The sequence below is a fragment of the Halyomorpha halys genome, unplaced genomic scaffold (assembly GCF_000696795.3).
Source record: "Halyomorpha halys isolate HHAL.00 unplaced genomic scaffold, Hhal_1.1 Scaffold33.1, whole genome shotgun sequence".
In the NCBI taxonomy this organism is placed as follows: Eukaryota; Metazoa; Arthropoda; class Insecta; order Hemiptera; family Pentatomidae; genus Halyomorpha; species Halyomorpha halys.
Window position 1 is genome coordinate 544550 of NW_027109698.1, and position 17116 is coordinate 561665.

At 30.6% G+C, this 17116-nt stretch overlaps 1 protein-coding gene across 6 annotated transcripts in view; it reads left to right on the forward strand.

The window, feature by feature from the left end:
• Nucleotides 1-17116, forward strand: part of kis (kismet) — a 95568-nt gene that overhangs the window by 49835 nt on the left and 28617 nt on the right. For 5 of the 6 annotated variants that reach the window (XM_014428084.3, XM_014428088.3, XM_014428065.3 and 2 more), the window contains exon 26: nucleotides 9693-9878. The exons of the other annotated variant lie outside the window; for it this stretch is intronic. In XM_014428084.3, the coding sequence (XP_014283570.1) occupies nucleotides 9693-9878 (186 nt within the window). The remainder of the gene's footprint in view (nucleotides 1-9692; nucleotides 9879-17116) is intronic. 6 annotated transcript variants of the gene reach the window in all.

Sequence of the window (17116 nt, forward strand, 5' to 3'; positions counted from 1 at the left end):
TATACTCACACACATATAAATGTATACTTTATAGTGTATATGTATGTAGGTGTATATGTGTGTTTGCAAAATAGAAAAGAAAATTTGAGCTACACAAACTAATTGGTGATTAATACGGGGGTCTAAACATTCTTTCTCTTATGATTTATTTATTCATTTTCTATGAATTTCATTGATTTATTTTGTCATTTAAATGCTTTATATATTTATTATGTGCTAATGTTTTATCTCTATATTTGTTACTTCTGCTTATAATGGCCAACATCAATAAATTTTACATCAAGAACTTTACAAACCACTAATATGTTGATTATTATTATGAAAAGGTCTATTTCTAGTTTTTGTATTTTTTCCCTCTGTGTCAAACTTAATACAAATTTTCCAATTTTTTTTTTCCTCTTTCTTATATCAAAGACAGATTTTAAGTTATATTTGTGATTTTCTTGTTTTATTTTGAAAATAAATAATAATCTATAAAATGTTACTAGTGGTTGCCTTGTTTTTTTATGTTGGGTTTTGATTTTTTGGTCTTTTTAGTTTCAATGAAATCTGTATGCTTCGAGGTTTTCTCTCTCCCTTAAATACAAAAAGGGTTGTTTTTAAAAATTATTCATATTGGAGGGACATTACAGTATTTCATGACATGATAGTACATGAAAGTACAACCATAATTTTTTTTTAGTTGAGTCAAGTTTTGTAATGTATTAACTCGTATTTTGTGTAATTTTAGAATGTAAAATAAAATGGTTCAAAGTTGAGGTGTTCACCATACTACGGGATAAATTTTTTTTTAGTTATTGAAATCAGTTAATCACAATCTAAGTTTACTTTCTGCCAATAGATAATTAAAAAATCATTATATTACAATGTTTATCCTACCAATTCATTAAAAATATTTGTTTATGGTCTCGACTTGAAACAAGAAAGAATTTATTTTCTACAAGCAAGCTTACTTATATCATTATATTATATTGCTCAGAAATTATTTTGTGTTGGTTTTATTATTGTGGTGCAAGTGTATTTATTGATTTCCATCTCGTTTGACCCAGTCGAAGTTTTTTCCATAGAAAGAAGCCTATATAGTTAAGTACCCACAAAGTGGTACCAACCAGAGGTTACCCAAAGGTATACCAGAGGTGCCGCACATTCTCAAATTAATATTGCAAGTAACAGTACGTTTCACGATTCACTGTGAACTGTTTTTTCATCTTTTTTTATATATTCGACTGCTCTGAGGATAATTGTGCCAACATTTTTAGATTGTTTTGGCTTGACAAGGCTGCCATGAAATCGTTTTATCTGGACAGGTGTGGTGTGAAATTTTTTTAGTCCAAGAAGGGTGCTGTGGCAAAAACAGTTTAGTAGGAACTGCTAACTAGGTCAGGAGCATGTACAGTTGCTTAGCTTTGTTCTATCTGACATTTTAGCATTGCTCTTTGACTATAGGCCATTGTTATACGGTTATAGAGGTCATTAATTTAAAATATATACTCAAATTTTACACTTATATGAATTAAATCAAGAGTTAGTGTAATATATTCACTTATTAATACCCTTCAAATCCTTTGAAATTCTTTACAATATAGCTGGAACTTTCTTTTCACTAAACATCAGTTTATGAAAGAGGGTATAATTGTTTGGTTGTTGAGATCATCTGAATTCTTGAGCTTTCTTTAGCCCTGGCATATCTATTTGTCTACATTTGTTGAGATTTTTGTCTCTTCATATCCTGACAAACATATATTCCATTCTGGGGGTTATAAAACAGCCATTGTATTAAAAGAAAAATGTTTTTCCCATTTGAAAACTGAAGTTCCAGAAATAAGAGTAGTAATATACATGTATAATATATCGTTGGAAACCTAAAATTTTAGAAAAATCTGTAGCTAACATATTAAGTCATAGAGTATAGAATATAGTTGTAAAAAAGATATAAATCAACCTTTTCATTTCTCAATGGTTATTATAACTATCTTCTCATACCCATAGAAATGAAAATTAGTTATAGTTTTTTTACTTAGCCCATAAATGGAAATATATTAAGATATGATATTTTCATCTTTAGTAATTAGAAAATCGCTGTTTTGAAACAAGGAAGGATTAATTTCAACCTACTAAAAGTAGCTTAGTAAGTGAAAGTTGTGTGATGTGCACCAGATAGTAATATTCAATAATGTAATATGCTCTAACTTTGACTTTTACAGCTTGTAATATGATAATGAAGTGTGAAAGAATGAGAAAGTGATTTTACCGTTCAATAAAACATTTTCATGAAAATAAAATCATTTATAAACTTTATTTTTCGGTTTTAAGTTTTTAAGATGTACTTAACCTTTATTTATTTATTTTTAAAATATACTTTAACAAAATTCTGTTCAACATCATCCCTCAAAATTTTCACAGTCCGTTTTCTCTATCATAAGTTCAACTTAAGATTATTATTTTTTCGGCCAAGACCTATATTCCATTTTAAGATCTAATGAAGTTAAAGTTACAAGCTTGATATTCGTCTAGTAATATCTTGAATATTGATTAGATCTTTGCCAGAATGGAGATCCTAGGACTTCTACTTACTGTATCCTTATTAAGACCAATGGATGGCACTATAGTATTGCAACATCTTCAGGATTTATTTAATCAAACCTAATTTCAGCTTGAACGGATAATTGGAAGTGAGGTAAAATGGGATTAGAAGATTTCTTTGATAGTTATGAAACTATATAGAAGTGTTGAAAAAGTTCTGTATGATGTTTTGTCATAACAACTAGGCCATTCTAATAATCTATTGATCCCAAATACTGTAGATATTAGCTTATACATATGTGAATTCATCATCATCATCAGCCTCATTAGCTTATACATATGTGAATTCATCATCATCATCAGCCTCGAATTTTTACAGAGATGATACCGTTGCACACATATATAATACAGTAGTATCAATCTCTTCTCCGGATCTCAGGAGTGTTGGACTTTGACTATTATGATATGGATTATGACGTATTAACTGAATGAGAATTTCATGAGAAGAATCTCAATTTCGATTCTTATTGTAACTTTAACGAAAGTCAATCACATATGTGAGGTGTTTCAAAACTCTGGATAAGTCTGTAAATTGAGACTGTTCAAATTGGATTTTATAGATTTGGACATAGTTATCAATGCACTAAAATGTTCCTATGGAACATACATTGTTATGCCCTGTGTTTTAAAACCTAAAAATGAACTGATTTTGAAATAGCACACGAATTAGGCAAGGGTGGAATTTCATTCTTAGGTTAGCTTCCATGTTTACCATGGAATACTTATAGTTACCACATGTTCTTTTGTTTTTACCCATGCCTAATCTTATAAATTGCGAAATATGAATCCTACTCAAAGAAAAAAAAGGCTAGACAGATCCTGCTTTTTTGCATCAGCCCAGTTATGTTCATAAGTAAACTTTAACATTCTTACCATTTCACCACCAAACATAAGGTCTTTTTTAGTTAAAGTTTAGGAATTACTTTTTGAATAGAATGTTATTAATTAGATTATGTAACCTACTATGGTATCGTCACCAATAAATATCGTGAAAATTAATTTTACAGATATTATTTATTACTTTGCTTGATTAGTCAGAAATAGGGTAAATAAAGTGTTTAGATGTTTGCTATATCTACCTCACAATTGAGTTAATGGCTCACCTGATTTTGATTTTTGATGATTCAGCTAGATACCGTCACTGATTTGGAACAAGTCGAACTTGAGATCCTCCAAATGATTGTATCAAATGTGTTTAGTCTGTTCATCTGTGTTTTCAACAATATTTCAAGTTAAAGCCTTGACCAATTGCTTGGTTTTGTTGCTCAAATTATACAGTGATATTCCAAGAATGTTAAGAACAATTTGAGCTAAAAAATATTGGAGAAAACTGTACTGAGTATCATTAGACTTTTTATTTTTGCACATGTAACGCTTTTTTTTTAAGTGAATGGCACAACTGATTTCTAATTTTCATGTCTAAAATTATTAAAACCCATGGATTCGTAGCCTGTTTAAAACAGCCTAGCTCTGAGGTTTCCAGGAGTATAATTTGTGGTTAATATAAGTTTAAGGATAGCTGAATCTTAACTGTAAAAGTAGATTGATATTTTCCAGTGGAGCAACATAATAACTTATTACGCCATCTATTATTTAAAGATGTCATTTTCTAGTACGCGGCTTTACCAGTTGTATGTACAAAATAAACTGATTTAATAATATTATATTGTTTATACAAATGATCGTATCACTTACATTTTGAATACATTAAAGAGAAGGAAATATCTAATACGAGAATTCTTGCAATGGTAGACTAGTCTACATGTCTATAGATATTTGCTAGCTTTCCTAAGAAATTTTGAGAAAGTTTTAAAAAATAGGTTTGTGTCCATTTTCATCAAAATCCACCATCAATATTATGATCCATCTTAATGACATCGTAATATTGCATTATCATTGGTTTTATCTGTTCATACCAAATTTCAGCTTGATTGGATAATTGATGTGAATTTTAGTTGAATGTAGTTCAGTTACAAGTTCTGATTGATATAAGTGGAACTAAATAAAAGCTTTTAAAAAATAAGGAAATTAAATCAGTATTGTGTAAATAGTTCATCATATCAATCTATTATTTTACTAATTTATTTTTAGATTTCTTTTTTTATGTTTATAGAAGTTGAAATTTATGCAAATTTCACCTCCATAATAAAGACAAAGTAATACTATTGGTCTTTAAGACATATATTTTCTGATGTGTACTTTTTAACTTTTATAATATCGCTAATAGTTGTCCCCCTTATGAAACAAAAATTATTAGTCCTTGTACTTTGTAAATTTTTATTTATAAACTAATTCTTATTAGTTCAAGCAGTACCCAGATGCAGTTTAATAAGGGAAGTTGTTTCCGAGTTTCAGTAATAGGTATCCTCTATCTTGTAACAGATATCAAGGTTTAGATTCAATCTTGGATACCTGTTAAGGTATTGAAGATATTGGAGTAGCAACATTTTATGAATTGAACTTCTTTTCTAATTCTTACTAGGGTTCTGCTTTGCTAACAAAATAAATTACTTCTTTTTAGCTGAGACTTGGACAAAATTTAGCACCATACGTTATAAATCTTTTTTTTCACAATAAAGTAAAGTGTTGAATTGCTAAAAGTTGACATTGCATATTACCAAAGACATTCAATCTTTGAAACTTAATAATTAATATGTTTCTTAAAAGCAACACTAATTATTTCAGTTTTAATTGATATCATATTATATTCTTATCTTCTATTTTATTATATATCCTGAATTTTAATATCACATTAGTGTTAAGTAATTAAAGTATGTTCTGCAAGAAGTGAACTGATTTCCTAATTTATGGTTTACACTTTGTTAATAATTTGGTTATTCAGGTATTCTAAGTGCTCATTATTCTTGAACTTTTTTATTTTATGTTTAAACGCTCCTTTTACAATATTGGATCCTCCTCAGAATTTCTACGGCACCTCAATTTTTAGGCCTTAAAGTTGGTAGACATATACACCACTCACTAGTATAGAAAATGAGGCACTAATGTGAATGAAGGTTGATCAATTATCTCTATTTTTAATTTTATGTCATCTCTGATTTTACTTTTTTATGTATTTTATCATCTTTAGTGCATGTTATTGTATTGTGAAACATCAGCTTGCACTGCTCCGGCATGCTTCCTACGATTTCATAAATATCTTGATTTTCATTGCCTTTAAGGATTTATCACTTAAAAGACTTCTTTCTTAAAGTCTTGGATTGGTAGATGCGCTTCTTATCTCTAAATAGATTCATAATTAAATTGTCTTGATTATTCTTCCTATATTTCAAATATAGACATTTACATGTGTTTTCTACATTATTCAATAATTTGTCTCCTCCTTAACCTATTTATTATATAAAGTGGTAATAAAGTAAATTACTGTAATTAATTAATTAATCCTTATGCTGCAACCCCAATTGATTGTTTTGAGTTCAATTTTTAATTAACAATGTTTCATACTTGAAGTTAATTTGACCAGAATCATGCATTTCTACCAGGTTTTCTGCCTTCCCATTGAAGGACTGGGTCCTCATTTTATTGTATTTTTGTGCCCCAATTGGGTCTGTCAACTCTTGTTGTTTCCTGGTTGATTTAATGAAAATACAATTTTGATTTTCACAGCTAAAATTAATCCTGAAGTCTGCTATGTTGATGATCTTATAATCTGAGTTATGATTCCAATGCTTTACCTACTGGACTATCCCTCTCCTTATTACAGTATGTGAGTTGAAAAAAAAATTTTGTCAAGATAAAGATAAGCAAACCCTAAGTTGATTAGTTACAACAAATGTTAAAGTACATTAGAATTGCAAGAAATTAATCAACAAATTCCATATTTACTCATTTAAGCTAGATTAAGTTGTTCAAATATTTTTTTGAATCTACCCTGTATCTTGCAAATATACTGGGTGGGGCACGAATAATCGACACATTTATTAGTTGACATGAGGTGTCAGATGTGGATAGAGAGGGGGAGGAGCGAAGGTTGCATTTGACAGGGGAGGGAAAGTAGTTTTCATAGCTAAGATAACTGTGATCAGTTAGCATAATGTTTTATTGTTGATAGTAACAACTGATCTGTAATGGTGACTTAGAGAGTGGTAACTACTGAGGATCACCACTCCAACATAAATAGTGTGTGCGTATTCATTTGTAAACCATGTTATATTGTCAAGGGTTGTAACCTACTACTACCGTTATTATTGCTTGAATTTTACTCATTATGTTCGCTCAAGAGTTATAAAAGCTACTACATTTCTATCCTCCATATTGAAGTAGTATGCTCCAAATTGATCAGTACTAAGTCAAAATATCATCAACGAAAAAATAACAACTTATAGAAATTGGGTTAAACATGGTGTTAAAACAGTCACCAAGGCATTCCGCTCATAAGCATGGCATTGAAATTTGTGGGCTAATTTGAAAATTTATCATAATATAATCATATTGGTTCAAGATTTACCTTGCTGAGATTATGCCACCTCTGGAGTTGTGTATAAACAAATCTTTCTGGATTTGTCCTGTGAAAACGCAGTAGAAAGTTCTTCCAGGATTAGTTTCTCAAAGTAACTAGAAGTCTCATTTCCATCTCACAAAAGCAGTTTATGGAATAAGCTTTTCCTACTGGGCTGCAAAGAACTTTTGAAAGCTTTGTGGATGACCTCAAATAACTGATTGATGTGCTGTTGGTGACCTCAGCCCAATATTTGGTTTTACGGTAACTGTCACACTGAACCTTGATGAACTCCAACCAATATGTACACATTTGAAGATAATTCTACACTGTAAGTTTGTTGGAATCAATTAGGAGGATATGTAGTTCCAACAAGATTTAACCATGGTTCATACATTTTTATTTTAGCTTGAGTAAATGGAGTAATAAAGGGAAAAGTTCCTTGACAATTAAATCTATTTGAGGTGTATCTAAAAGTGGATGGTATGGTTATAAGATTTGCGTGCATATAATGTTTTCTCTAATTATCTCAAGGACAAGATGTTTAAACATATGAGGATCAGGCAAAAAATCAATGTTATTCTATCTGATAAGAATAATTGAGGAGTGATTGATGAAAATTGTTGAGAATGTTTTCAGTTATGCATAATCAATAATGAATGACATTTGGAATGTCTAATTTAAAAATATATTTTCAATGTACTTTTTGAAAATAAAACCTGTTCTTAAGGCAAGTTTGTTATTTACCACCCTTCTAAAAGGGTCAGTCCCTCAACTGTATATGTTGGTTCCACTTTGGATGTAAAATTTATTCTCTTCTTCCTTGATGGACTATTGCCTGGAAAATCCATCAAATCATCATGTTTTATGTGATTGAAACACAAAACTAGTGAAAAATAATTAATTTTTTATTGTTAGTTTAAATTTTCTTAAGTCGAGATGGTCATAATTCAAGAACTAACTGTATTATATAACTTACTAACATATTGCTAAGGACAAGGGAGTAAGTAGAATACTATTATTTGACTACATTCTATGTTACATACCCACTCACTTATTTAAAAATACAATTTTGTCAAGAAAATCGAATTATTCATAATTTTTTTTTTTAAATGAATGTTATGTCAACTTTTATCTAGAGGTGACCAACCTATTCTAATCATGGTGGGAGATCGAGTCTTCCATTTCGTGGGGCCAGCATGAAATAAAAAAAGTCCACCCTCCAGGCCAGATTAGGACTGGCGTCACCTGCAGTTCCCTGCTTGCTAAGACTTGTGTCTCAAACACCTGAGCTACGGACAGCCCTTTATATTGTATGTGTACTATGAAGGTTTAGAGGAATAGTTCAGTGGGGAAGCGGGTATGCTCTGCACCAGGTTATGACTAGACCTAGTGCAGCAAATTACATATTATTTTAATAGAAAACATCCTAAAATATATTTTTCTTTTCCAATGTCATATCTATTTAAAGTTACTGTGTATTATTTGTAGATATTGAGAAATAAAAAAAAAAGATTAGTCTTTTATTTATGGAACAGCTTGTTACATCAAAATTAACCACCTGGGAACTAAATAATAATGCTGACATATCAACAATCAATTTAATCTTGATCTAAAAAATCGTATTTACTATGTTAGATTTATTTATTTTACAAACATCATTTATTATTATTTTGTGTATTCTTTAAACTTTGTTTTGTTTTTTGTTGAGGGGTACTTAGTGTTTCAAAGATTTGATTAAAATATGTACACCAGTATTAAAAGTTAAGGATACACTGATAAAAAGTATAAACTTGATGATGACATAACTTTCCTTTTAAAGAAATTTCTCTGATTTGTTAATGTCTTGGAAATTTTGATCACCAATTTAATTTTTTTGCTGTCCATTACGGTTATAAGCTGCCATTATATTTATAAGTTGAATTGATTAATAGATAAGATTTTGGTAGTCAGTTGTTTATGGTTATTACATAATGTTTTGTCCTTTTTTGATAGATTAGATTTTGGCCAATTGTATTTTTTCTGGTAACATTTTATTAAGATTGTTTTCTTTCTCATTTAACTAAAAAGATAAATAATAATTTAACTTTTGAACTTATATACCTTTAAGTTTATTTGTTAAAATTGGTATTATTTTATAATTTTCCTTCAGAGTTGTTTTATGATATATAACTTCTTCTTCTTTTTTTTTTTTGGAGGTTGTTTAGGCTGTCAATTCTTATTTCATGGTGCATTTCATCACTTGAAATTTTTTACTGATAGATTTTTATAACTTTTCTTCACAGTATCAACTAATAGTAATTTTAGGCTAGTACGAAATAGGCCTTTTTTTTTTAATAAGTTAAATATATATAAAAAAAACTTATTCAAAATAAGTTGTTTTAATGGAACAAAAAGTTTTAAAAGCTTAGGTACACCAGATTTTCAAAATATTTAATTCCTATGGAATCCTCTTTTTTAACAATTTAATTGTGTTATAAACAGGAGTTAGGTGCTTATTCCATATTATGAAAGTATTCTCTAGAGAAGTCTATTAAAAGATAATGGTTAATGGTTTGTAAAGTGTATCATTGATGTAAAACTGATTATTGATGTGGGACCGTAATGCATGTTGACCTGTGGGTGCTGACTGGGTACAATATTGTGGGGCTAGCTCATTGCCGATGTGTGCGCCTCACTGTGACCAGAGCACTTCCCCGGCCCCCTGGTGGGACAGGGATGCTGACAAGTCCCTCGTCATCGGCACTTACAAGCACGGGTACGAGTCCTACTCAGAGATGAGAAGAGATCCTGCCCTTGCCTTCCTAGCCCTCGTTGGACCTCCACCTCCAGCCTCACTGTAAGCATTACATCTCTCACGCACTCCTCCTCAATACAGATATCTCTTGATGTACATTTCCTTCTCTCTCTATTGTTATATTATTTTTTTATTTACAATTTTTTTAATAGATTATTGTTTAGTTTATCTTTAATTTTTGTCTATTTATGTTGGTAATTGGTGTTTCTGAATTAATTTAATTTCATATTTAACATAATTTTATTTAATTAAAGCCTGATTCAGTTAATGTTAAGTATAAAAATTACTTTTTAAGTTGTGTGTTTGTTTTGGATGCCATAAATGTCTTTATATGTTTCTGTGTGTGTGTATTAAGGTTTGAAAGTAGAGCATTTGATCTTTTTTTTTTTTTTTTTTTTTTTTAAGGATTTAATTGTTGATAGTTACCCTTGAGAATCTACTAACATGTTATCTTTCATTTTTATTGATGGATATATGAATTGGGTTAATTTATGATAACCACAGAGTTTGTTCTGTCAATATTTCTTTGCTACTAATCAAACAAATGTAGTAACATCATCATTATTCATTTTATCATTATGGCCTATCGTTATCTCATTCCCTCTCCTCTCGGAGCTCCATATATATTGATATTTTTTTGTTAATAATTGTGAAGAGATAGAATATTTAATGAACTTTCCTCTGATTTCATTCTCTCTAATGAAATAACGCCTCCATTACGAATTTGCGTAATAATGACTATAAATATGAATCTGGCAAAGCGCAGATCTAAAATTAATGTTCACACATTTCATGGTGGGATGCGGTATGGGAAGAAGCAATAAAGAATAGATTCAAAGTATAGAAGAACTGGAACCAAAACAAAACAGCAGAAAGATACCAGAAATATGCTCATGAAAGAAAAATAACTCATGAAGTACTAAGAAAAAAGAGAAACACCACCACTGGCAATATTACAGAAAAGGGGTAGATAATACACTGGCACAAACTAGTGAAAAAAACAGTAATGTCTTAGCTGCGTATTTTGAAAAACTATGCAACTGTGAGGAGCCCAAAGAAAGACTCGTAACACAAAAGAATACCACTAGAAAACTAGACTCAGATCCACCGGATAATGAAGAAATAGACGATATTATAGCAGCACTAAAGAACAACAAAGCATCAGAAGATGGGAAAACAGTAGAGATGTGGAAATTAACAGGAGATGATTTCAGAAAAAGAATCACGGAACTAATGATGGATATTAGGAAAGAAGAAAAATCCCAACAGAATGAAAAACCGCTCTAATACATCCCCTGCTATCTGATAGTTATACGATTTTCTTTGAAGTGCTACTTAACAGGCTGAACCCACATATAGGAGAATATCAAGGAGACTTCAGGAAAACTAGATCGTGTCAAGAGCAAATTCTGAGCCTAAAACTGTTAATGAATTACTACAAATAAAGATTTGTAAGACAGTACAACTAACATACAAATAAAGATTTGTAGTAATTCATTAACAGTTTTAGGCTCAGAATTTGCTCTTGACACGATCTAGTTTTCCTGAAGTCTCCTTGATATTCTCCTATATGTGGGTTCACCCTGTTAAGTAGCACTTCAAAGAAAATCGTATAACTATCAGATAGCAGGGGATGTATTAGAGCGGTTTTTCATTCTGTTGGGATTTTTCTTCTTTCCTAATATCCATCATTAGTTCCGTGATTCTTTTTCTGAAATCATCTCCTGTTAATTTCCACATCTCTACTGTTTTCCCATCTTCTGATGCTTTGTTGTTCTTTAGTGCTGCTATAATATCGTCTATTTCTTCATTATCCGGTGGATCTGAGTCTAGTTTTCTAGTGGTATTCTTTTGTGTTACGAGTCTTTCTTTGGGCTCCTCACAGTTGCATAGTTTTTCAAAATACGCAGCTAAGACATTACTGTTTTTTTCACTAGTTTGTGCCAGTGTATTATCTACCCCTTTTCTGTAATATTGCCAGTGGTGGTGTTTCTCTTTCTTCTTAGTACTTCATGAGTTATTTTTCTTTCATGAGCATATTTCTGGTATCTTTCTGCTGTTTTGTTTTGATTCCAGTTCTTCTATACTTTGAATCTATTCTTTATTGCTTCTTCCCATACCGCATCCCGCCATGAAATGTGTGAACATTAATTTTAGATCTGCGCTTTGCCATAGTTTGATTAGTCTTTCCCCATTCTTGTTTGTCCTATTGTATGCTGGGTATTCCCCTACTATTTCCCTAAACTTTCTCTCCTTTCCCACTTGCGTGTTGAAATCCCCTAGTAGTATATTTATCTAGCTTATCCAGAGCAGATAGGTCCTAGATATCCCGATAGATTCTACCTGTTACCACTCTATTCTAACCAGATAGGGAAAGTCGATTTATCATTTTTGGGACCACTAAAATAAAAGTCAACCTGCTCAGTCCAGAATCGACGAACCAGCACCCACTCTGCAGTGAAACTGTTTTAAAGGTTGTAAAGATGATAACCCTTTAACACACTGGCCTACAGTGGCCCTGTACATTATTATCCTGAGATGGTAATGGGAATACTCTATTGGGTACTTTGAAAATTGGATAAAGATTTGAGAATGTCCCCAACTGATCTCAAACTTATTTTAAACAAATTTGTTGATAATATTAAGAAAAATAACTACAATTTTAGAGACTTTCTCCCTGGCTAGAGAATCTGCAGTGATTATATAATTCCTATTTCTAGCTCCTTTTTTACTTTTCATATTTCAAAGCAACTTTTTTCTGAGTTTTTTCCCGTGATTTTTAATGCAATTATTTATTCTTTGAGAATGATATACATAGTTTATTAAAATTTTGTAATATTAATGCTAAATATCCTTAAGTGTATAGAGTTTTATTTCAATATCAGCTATGGTTATTCTATAGCTACTTACCAAATTCATTAAGGTTTTGTATATTCCTACTCGGCTCCTAAAATCCTATAGGGCACATTTTACCAACACTGATCAGACTACAAAGCCCATATCAACTGTAAGATAAAAATTACTACTCACCGTGATTACTATTACACAATTTACCAAAAAAAGAAAACTGCTGTAGTAACTCTGGTGCTCGCTTGTTGTATATCCATTGTGGCAACATGGGTCTGTCAATCTCATATTAATCAGAGCTCATAACATGCACAAAATTACACATGATTCATAGAGAAATGAATTCGGTGCCCCTTAGTTGCAAGAAAGACTCGCACAGTACTGACCTGAGATGTGAAAGAATCTATTCAAAGAGTCTGTATATAGATTAAATGTCTCACAGAATGAAAACTAAACCCGGCTCAAATAGTAGAAATGGCGAGGTATAGGATACTCAAATAAGAAATAAAAAAAGATGATTTGAAGACAAGAAACTAATTCTCTTAGGCCAGTCATATATAGTGTCCATAGGCGTATACTTGAGAGTCAAGTTTTAAAATCTTTACAAACATAAAAGAAAACCGATAAAATATGTCTTATAATAAAAATATAAATATGTGTATTATAAAAATGTGTGGTGGTGGCCAAGCTAATTTCACTTACTGCTATACTTAAAGTTTGGTGTATTTTAATTTTTTATTGAATTTTTTTAGCAACAATATCAGTCCTTGCTTGTTTAAAAACTGCAATTTAAATTATTGATTACAGTTAATAATTCCTCTTACTAAAGTTCCATTTATTGTGAAACAAAATACTGACTCATAGCAACCATGGAAACACCATAACACTAATTTATAAATTCAGTTTATTAATGCGTTTTTCATCACTTTGCATTACCTTCTATGACTATATATTGTATATTAATTTATCTAAAATCTTTGGTTTTCCACCAGTATATTATTTATATTTATTACTATTCTTATTTTTGAAAATTGTGTTCAACCTGTGAAAATATGTCTCCTTTAGTCAAATTCTTTTATAGTTAATATTTATCAAAGTTTCTTACTTGTGAACATAAGAGACAAACCAATGTACAAATTAAATGTATCATATTAGATGTACAAATAATTGACTTTTAGTGAATATAAAGATGGTCAGAACTACTGTGTAAAACATCGAGTTGGTTTTAATGAAAAAGTTGCAGTATTCTCAAAGAGATTTTTATAACGAATGTATAACTCAATATAATGAATTTTTAGTCATTCAAACCTCATTATTGAATTTTTTCAAAAACCCTTGAGATTCATTATTTTGAGAGTATTAATAATATAATAATATTCTTTATTTATTCTGGGACTAGTCCCTTTAAAGAAATTGAAATTAAGCTTTAGAGACTTGGAGTAAAAATACAAATTAAAAAAAAAAAAATTAAATTATGAAATTTCACTGCAGTAATAAGTGCTAAAGAAGAAGAAAAAAAGTAAAATAACCATACTAACAAAAAAATTTCCCAAGAGAAAAATAGTTTAAAAAGAAAGAAATAAAGCCCTGTATCATATCATAAATCATAAGGTGAACTAACCTCTAATAAAATAAAATGAAAAAAATAAATAAAATAAACTAAAAATAATCAACAGAAAAGAGCAAGTAATGTTTATATATACATATTAAAAAAATTTAAAAGAAAATTAGTAACATCTCTTGTAAAATATAAAATTGAATAAATCAATCCTTTAATAATTCATGAATCTTAAGGTATATTCCAATAAAAAGAAAAAAAAATTTAAGTTATGATTATATGGGTGTATACATTTTTTCAGATTCTAAATAAATATTAAAAACATCCTATTATATTTATATTCCATTTTTTCTATATTTCTATCCACTTACAAATACTGTTTGAAACTTCTAATTGTTATATAGTGGGAATTGGGTGGACAGAAAATGCTTAACAATAAAGGATTTGATGAGTAGAATAGTGTATGAATAAAGGAGGGAATAGTATTAGGGAGAGGAGCGGATTTGGAAAGATCTATCAAAGGCAAACAGTTCGAGGGACAGTTAATATAAGCCTGAAGGCTGTGAGTGGGTATTGTGGAAATGTACTGTGGATTTGAATTGAAGTTGATTGGAGATGTATGATAGACGACAGCAGGATTGGCTAACATTGATACGACAAAAGATATCTTAGATGTGGGTTTTCTAGAAGAGAGTTTGGTCAAAGATGACTCAACGGTTTTCACGAATGAGTGGAATTTTATAGGATTATGGTCTAGAAATAAGGTTGGAATCCAAGGAATGGTTTTCAGGAGGTGATTAGGCCCTGTTTTAATTGCTACTAGGTTTGTCTGCATTTAACTTCAGCTTGCTTTCATATGCCCAGTGACTAATTTGATTCAAGTCGTTTCGAAGTTTCTCTATGGCAACTAATAGGTCAGAATGTGAGGACTGGTAAATTTGAAAATAATCTGCGTATAGATGGTATTGGTAGTGTTAAATAAGGTCATTGGTGTAGATAGCAAAATGAGTGGAGGATAATAATGAACCCAGGGGGACACCACAGGTTAGGGGTCCAGTCTTGGATTGAGGTTTATCTGGAATCACTGGGGACTATCAGTAAGGAAGGATCAAAACCAACACATAGCGCACTATTGAATAGAGGAAGATTTCTTAATTTGGTAAGGATTCTGTGGTCAACTGCTCTTAAGAGAAATTTAGAAGGATGATGATTGTTATGTTTTGGGCAAGGCATTGAATTGGTTTTGAAAGGTTGGATTGAAAAATAGGGCTGAAGTCATTAGGTAAGGAAGGATTTGAGATTTTATTTAATGGTCATACTTCTACTGTAAATAATTCCAGTTTTAGATAATTTTTTTTTTTTAAGTTATGCTGTTCACTTGCACTTAAACACAAACTCACGAAACTTGGTTATTTGAACTCATACTTTCATAATTACGGTATGTTATGTATTTGAACTTCCCCATGTTATATATTTATTATAGGTTCTAGAAAATGTTATAATATAATAGTAGTACATAATAATATATACTATATTATGTACTACTATTATATTTTTACTTTTTCCATCACCTGTTCCGCTAATTGTTCCTGGTATTAGTATTCTTTAGTGTCTTCTAATCTCCTTGCAATGCTAATAAGTTCCTTCCTGATATTTCATATTGATAACTTAATGAACAAGAGTTCCAAAGGTATTTAGTTCAGTTTTATTCATTAAAGAAAAAATCTTTATATACAGGCAGAGGTACAAATAATTTTTTGCCATTTTCTATCAAAAATGAGGAATTTAATTTGATATAACAGCGATACATTATGTTTTATTCAAAGAATTGTCCATTACTGGCCTTCATCTTTTGAGGCTATAAACAAATCAACCCAATTGTTGATATCTTCTTATGATTTAAAGTGCTGCTCAGATAGACCATGTGCCATTGATTGGAACAAGTGATAATTGGAAGAGACAATGCCTGGTCAATATGGCAGATGGGGAAGGACTTCCCAATTAAGTGTTTCTAAAAAGGTTTTGAGCAATGATGCAATATGCAGACTAGCATATTATTTGTTGTGTCTGTAGTAGTAATAGGCATGTTTTCGTTGAGTGCTTGATTTAATATTGATAAATTGTGTTCAGTAGATATCTCCAATGATGGTTTTGCTTGGTTTCAGCAACTCATAATGCACTATACTAAGCTGATCTCTCCAAATACAAAGCATTGTTTTTGTTTTTCCCACTATTATTCGGCTTGGCTGTCAAGTTTAAAGCATGGCCAGGTAGTATCAATGACTTTCCCTTCTTTGGGTTATTGTAGTGGTTCCATTTTTCATCACCAGCTACTATACCTTGCCAAAAATCTTATGGTTATACCTCGCAAGCAGCATTTCTTATTGTCTGCCGTTCCAAAAGTTTCTTACCATGATATTCTTCATTGTTCCATTCATTTCCTCTTCAACAGTCTTCCACTGTTGATCATAAAGAAGACCTTTTTGTTAGTATAAAATGGTGATCAAATCATAATGAGCCCCTTGCTTCTTATTCACAGTTATTTTCTTTTTTTCTCAAACTTTCAACAATTTTGTTTGTCATAACATAGTAATTGAACATTAATTGGAAGACATTCAGACATAGAAGTTTGATAGATGCCTAACAAGTCATAAAATGTGTAAAAGCATTCGTGGACGAACATTTAAAACATGTTGTGTGAAATAAGGTATAAACTAGGAGATATTCTGAGTCTTCATTCTTCTTATTATTCACAGTACAAAAGATTTATTGGAGAAGGAAAATGGAATCCCTCAAAAATGGAAAACTCAACTTTTTTTCATATTATGTTCTCCTTAAAGATATAGAGAAACCACAGTAGTCAATAATAAAGTAT